The following is a 6,000-nucleotide window of genomic DNA, read 5'->3' on the forward strand; positions in this document are numbered from 1 at the left end:
CTCTGCTCTGCTGTGCGACAGGCAGCTGTTTCTGTCTGTTTGGGAGAGAAGGCCCCATGCAGGCTGCAGCATGGCTCAGCCTGTGAGGCCCCAGCGGCCCCACAGCCAATCACTGCCCTGAAGCCACACTGATGTGTAAAGCCAATTAGGAGTCGGGATCCAGTTGCATAAGGAATCTGATTTAATACGCTGGATGTAGGTTGGGTTAGACCTCATGGAGACACAGAGGGCCGGAGCTGTGGGACCTGGTAAAGGGTTTATGAGGGCAAATTGGCATGAGATTGCATGAGGGTGTTCACCTCTGGGTAAGTATCTGCAGTATCTGTTTAACAGCATCGCCTTCAAAATGCTCTTCATTACTACTTTACAACCTCGGAACACTTGATTACTTCTAAATGTTGCAGTGTTTCTCTCCACACAAAAGAACGAATCGGGTTCAAAAGTGGAATAAAGATGCAACATTCACATAAAATCTTCTTTATCTGGTTTTAATTGTTACATTAGATTCTTATCCAAGCAAAAAAAGTCTCTCACAATGAGTTCTCAATAGCAGGACAATTTTATTGTCATGTTCATTGCAGTTCTTCATTTTTTTTTTTTTTTTTTTTTTTTTCCCTCATGTTAAATTTCAGTAGAATCTAAAGTTCAGATAACTTCAAGTTCATTACAAAATAAAGTCTTTGCAATAAATAAATATATAGATTTATATTCATACTTTATATGTAGAAAATAAATATATAGTACATCTCATAAATAGGATCACCCATATGTACACCTCAGCTGCTTGCATTAATAATGTTCCTGACACCCGGAACATCACAAGTCACCACCTTTACTTCCTCCTCCTCCCACCACACTCACAAGTGCTTTAGTCCCAAGCTTCATCACAACAATATCATCAATTCCTACACACACACACGGCCTAATAATTGACGAAGATGATCTGATGCTCTTGGCGAGGGGAGGAAGGGGGAAACAGTTAGTGCCCGTTTCTAGATCAACGTCCATCATTTATCCCGCAGAATTCCCACTTCCACTTGTAGGTTTGTTTCCTGCCTTACAGACGATTCCTCCTTTCAAAGCAAACATCTCTTTATTTGTGAGAACACAGAACGTCTTCCTCGCCGTCCCGGCCTTCAGTGAACAGTGAAGTGTTTTTCTCTGACCCATACGTCCGACCCGTCTCTGTATGTGGAATGTGCCTTGCTCTCCAGCGCTCTGGCACGCTCGCCGTCCGTGTCAGCACAAAACACGCCGCATAACGAATGGAGCTCTGCAGTGCTTTCCATCATTCCGAGCTCTTAAAAAGTCTCATGGTCGTTCTCCTCTTGGCGCTCTCGTAGCCGCACCGTTCGTTCTCCAGCTCAGCGCCGCTCAGGACTGCACAGGGCGTCCAAACCCTTCACCCATCTTTCATGGCGCCCCCCCCCCCCCCCCCCTCCCCCTGCACTTGGCTTGTAGGCACGTATTCACCTCTTGAAAGTGGTTTCGTGAGCAAACATGGCACTCCATTGGATCGTCTGGCTCTGGTCCCCCGGTCATGCGGGCGTCGTCTCCATCAGTCCAGCCTCGTCTCTCCCATGTTTGCAGTGGTTTTGTGTTTTTTAGAAGACGATGGTCCCCTCCGTCCGTCTGCAGAGGTTAAAGAAGCTTCATCCAGATGCACGCCTAATGTTTATGTCAGTGCTGTACGTGCAGAGCAAAGGGCCGGGGGGGCCAAGGGGGCCGGGGGGGGGGGGGCAACACAAACATCACAGGGAAGTCACCGGGGTACTAAGTTCTCATTTACTTTTCCGTCCCTCCAGACTTCACCGCATGTCCGAGTGTGAGCCCTGGTCACCTGTACTGGAACACGTCCCTGTAGGCCTGAGGGATCTTTTCGATCTCCACCGGCCTGGGCAAGAAATGGGTGAGTTTCTGATGTTTCTTAGTCCTGCTCCCCTCCCTGGGCGAGCCGTCCTTGTTCAGGGCCACGTAGTAGAACCTCCCCGTGTCTGTGTGCTTGTACAGAGTGGAGGCGTAGGTGTTGTACCAGTTCTCCTCAAACTGCTCCCTGAACACACATTCTGCTGTCAGCTTCTTCTGTGAGGAACGAAACCACACATTAGTCATTAGGCCATAAATGAACATGAGATACAGAAAAAGACAAGTGGGTTTAAACTCTGAACTGTGCGTATTTCTGCTTCCTGCATAAATTAAAACATCCATCTAAGCAAGGTGCTCATTATGACAGAGGAGGGAAGTCTCACTCCTCAGACCTGTTAACCTCAGCGTGCATGAAGAATGATTCCCCTCCCTGTGACGCAACAAGAACAGAGAGCAGACCTACCATATTCCCCCTCTCTCCCTCTCTCTGTTTCACACACACACACACACACGGCTCTTAAAGCCCAGGCCTTCCCTGACAGCCCAGCATGAGCGATGGCTGAGAGTTCAGCAGGTGAGAGTGCGCTGGGCTGGAGTGAATGTGTGAGAACAATACAACGCACCGGGGTTAGAGCCACTCTCATGCCAAAAGCACTCATTAATGCTGCTGGACCTCATGTCTGTGTGTGTGTGTGTGTGTGTGTGTGTGTGTGTGTGTGTGTGTGTGTGTGTGTGTGTGTGTCAGGGGTTCTCACTGTGAGGACCGGGAGCCAAACGTCAATCCCCCCGTGTGAGGGTGAGGGATGCAGGGAGGATTGAAACAGCACAGGTTTCTGTTCCAAGCCCCAAACTCTGTCCCTGTTCTCCACTCCTCCCTCCCTCCCTCTCTCTCTCTCTCTCTCTCTCTTTTACTGCTTTTCTCTTTTCCTGGAGCGACTCGAGGCGTTCTGATGCCTCTACAGAATAAGGGGAAATAACGCCGATGGCTCCGTTTCTGCCTTTGACACGTTTTACAACTCGTGCAGGGATTTTTGTCTTTTTGGCAGAATTCCCAAAGTGGTGCAGCGGCTCGGTTCTTTTGTTTTAATTGCAGATGTAATTTTGTTGATTGGCTGTCAGGCTCTGCTCGGCTTGTTGTGTGTAAACACGGGGCCCCGGGGCCACATGACTGGGGGGGGCGGCTCCATCCTAACACACACACACACACACTGGAACCTCATTGGATCAGAAAGCTTGTCAGGCTCCGGCGGTCGTGGGACTGATGCGCCCCCGCCCTCACCCCCTCTACCTGTTACCGCGTTCTTGATCCAGCCGCCCCCCCCCCCCCCCCCCCCCCCCCCTTCTCTTCTTCCTCCCGGCCTCTCACATTCAGACAGACAGGTCTATATTGCTCCCTCCGTCTGTCAGGTGACCCAGTCAGGTGTGCAGTTACCAAGATGACCCCCAATCCACCATCCGTCCACAATCACTCCCCATCTCCATCACCCCCTTCCCCCCTTTTCCCCTCTCTTTCCCCCCGAGGGTCAAAGCTCCAGGATGCCAGACTCTGATAACAAGCGGTAATAATATCTGCACTTCCAACATAATGGGCACACTTAAAGGTGGCCTCTGTTCAAACTGTTTGGAGCCAGGTAGAGTCCAGGTCTGAGAGGCCCCTCAGGTAAAGGACCTGGGACACCTGATACAGGTCAGCCTCATATCCCCCTGTCATCATCTCTATCCCTCTCCTCCTTCATTCTCTCTCTCTCTCTCTCTCTCTCTCTCTCTCCTTCCACATAGCAACCTCTTGTGAGACTCTGCGGATTTAAAATATGAAACCTCTCAAAACATTTTCTGATTTGTTTCTTCTTTATTCAACGCTCAAATTCCAGCTGTGATGTGAGAACTTCTACTAAACCTCACATCCAGAGTGACTCAGATCGTCCCCGCCTCCTCTATCACATCTCAGAACTAATCTGAGGAGGTTGGAGCGTGCAAAACGTCAACACAAGACTTTTTTCTCTACGCTTGTTGTTGTTTTCCCTCTGAAACTTTGAGGATGTTTCTGTCAGCGTCCGTTACCGAGCGGCAGGATGGAGGCGTCTGTCCCGTACAGTGTGGGAAACCGAAACACCTCCTTGTTTTGTCTCGCGGTGGTTTTTCCCAACCCCGCCACGTACGGGAACAAAGATAACAAACTGCCTCCCAGACGGCTCCCTCCTCCTCCTCTTGCTCCCGTACGCTCCGTCCTGCACGGCGTCTCGCTCGGGACATTTTAAACGTAAACCACTGATGGAGGAGGTTTGACTTACCGACCCATAGAGCTCTCCTTTCTCGTTCATGCCAGGTACAGTCCGGCGTCCACCCCCCTGATGCTGACCAGACCCACTGCCAGACTGATGAACTCCAGGATGCCTTAAGGTCAAACACAATCACAAACACAACTCGTCAGCTGGACAGCATCACGTTAGATGTTTGTTATTTAGGATTCTCGATGTGGTCGCCTGGTTCTGACTCAATTCCATGTTTTCAGAAGTTTAAACGCCTTAGACGACCCGGTTCTTTCCCAGCCTGTCTCATCTGCTCTGCTGCTCTATCACGTTGGGTTGCGGTGCCTATAAAAGTCTTCATCCTGACTGAGAAATCACTTTTACAAACTTTTAAATGTGGTAAATCTGTAGTGTGGACCTCTGCTGACTCAGAGGAAGTTGCAGTAAAGTGTGTGTGTGTGTGTGTGTGTGTACTTCAAAGGGGGGCTGCGTAATTAAAGCTCTCTAGCCTGTTGTGATGCAAAGGTTAGTCAGAGAGGATCCAGCTGGCTGTGTGAGGGGCAGAGAGGCCAGTTTAACAGCCACCTGGTCCCCATCTTCCTGACCTCATCTGATGCCAGAGGATGACAGAGAAGATCCCTCTCATTTCTCCTCTAATCAAAGCCAGCACGTCTCTGACAAAGACCTCGCATTTTTTTCGGGGTAAAACCTTAAGTGAAGCCAGAGACAAACACAGGGACCACCCATCTCTGTAAACCGGCTTGTTTTGGCTGACAGAGACCGGAGTGTTAAACCTTCCCTGAATTCCGCAGTGGTCATGCTTTAATTTAGAGCTATTCGCCTCTTTCCAGGCCCTGCACCTGCGAGATGACTGCATGGATATGAGGCGCGAGACATGTGCGTATCTGCCCTCTGACCTCATTTGTTTATCGTCCTCCTGCGGGCCGCACCTCGCTCCATTGACACTTAACGGCGGTGTCATCGGGGCTGCGGCGGTGCGCTTGTTTTTGAGGCGGAGGAGCGACACCTGCGCCCCACACGCTGCTGTGTGTGTGTGTGTGTGTGTGTGCAACCAGGTGACAGTGACGCACAAACACACACACACACAGTTCCCCCCGGGCGACTAATCACCAGGGGGAGGCATGGTAAAGTCTCATCATTAACCTCGCTTCTTTCTGTTTTCACTCAGGCTGAAGGAATGGAAACTATTTTTTGCTTATTATGCATGAAAGTAGAGATTATACCTATTTGAAAATCCATCCTAAAGAGCTTTAAACTGTTCAACATGTCTCCTCAGAGTAGATCGGTAATCGAAATCGAGTCTCACCGAATCTGCTGTGGTCCTGTCTTGTCCCGTGCACGGTGCCGTTGGGGAAGATCTCCAGCTGGAAGCCGCTCCTGCAGTACAGCTGCCGCCGCCTCAGGATCCCCTTCAGGTGCCCGAAATCCGTCGGCGACCCCCGCTGCAGCCGCCCCTCGATCTGCCCCAGACGCTCAGTCAAGCCCACCGGCGACTCCGGTAACGGCACGTTCCCGAGCGAAGGGAAGGTTTGTAAATCCAGGTCGATCGTCCCCAGGAAAGTTCCAACCTCTGCCATTGTGTCACTGTCAGACTCTATACGAGTGTTCAATCAGAAACGGACCGAAGGAAGGAGAGAGAAAAAAGTTTGAGGTCCGATCCGAACCCGGCGAGTCCTCTCAGGCTCTCAGTCGTCCTCTGCTGTAATCATCAGTGTGATATCTCTGTTTATCAGGTGGAAAGACTCTATTATATACATACACCCCACGCATTCCCACATTGGATATTCAGACACAAGCCACGCCTGGCTGGCATCCCCTCTTACGCATCAGTTTCCTTACTGAATGTACTTGGAGTCCAACTTTC

The 6,000-nt window shown here is 50.4% G+C and overlaps 1 protein-coding gene across 1 annotated transcript; it reads right to left on the reverse strand.

The window, feature by feature from the left end:
- Positions 1-619: 619 nt before the first annotated feature.
- Positions 620-5,989, reverse strand: fgf16 (fibroblast growth factor 16). Its single transcript, XM_076164967.1, is given in 4 exon segments — positions 620-2,082; positions 4,158-4,192; positions 4,195-4,260; positions 5,443-5,989. Coding segments are annotated over 4 exon segments (618 nt in total). The 5' UTR covers positions 5,714-5,989; the 3' UTR covers positions 620-1,836.
- Positions 5,990-6,000: the final 11 nt, after the last annotated feature.

Source organism: Genypterus blacodes, unplaced genomic scaffold, assembly GCF_046128005.1.
Source record: "Genypterus blacodes isolate CSIRO-AG114 ecotype Tasmania unplaced genomic scaffold, CSIRO-AGI_Gbla_v1 ptg000139l_1, whole genome shotgun sequence".
NCBI classification, from domain to species: Eukaryota; Metazoa; Chordata; class Actinopteri; order Ophidiiformes; family Ophidiidae; genus Genypterus; species Genypterus blacodes.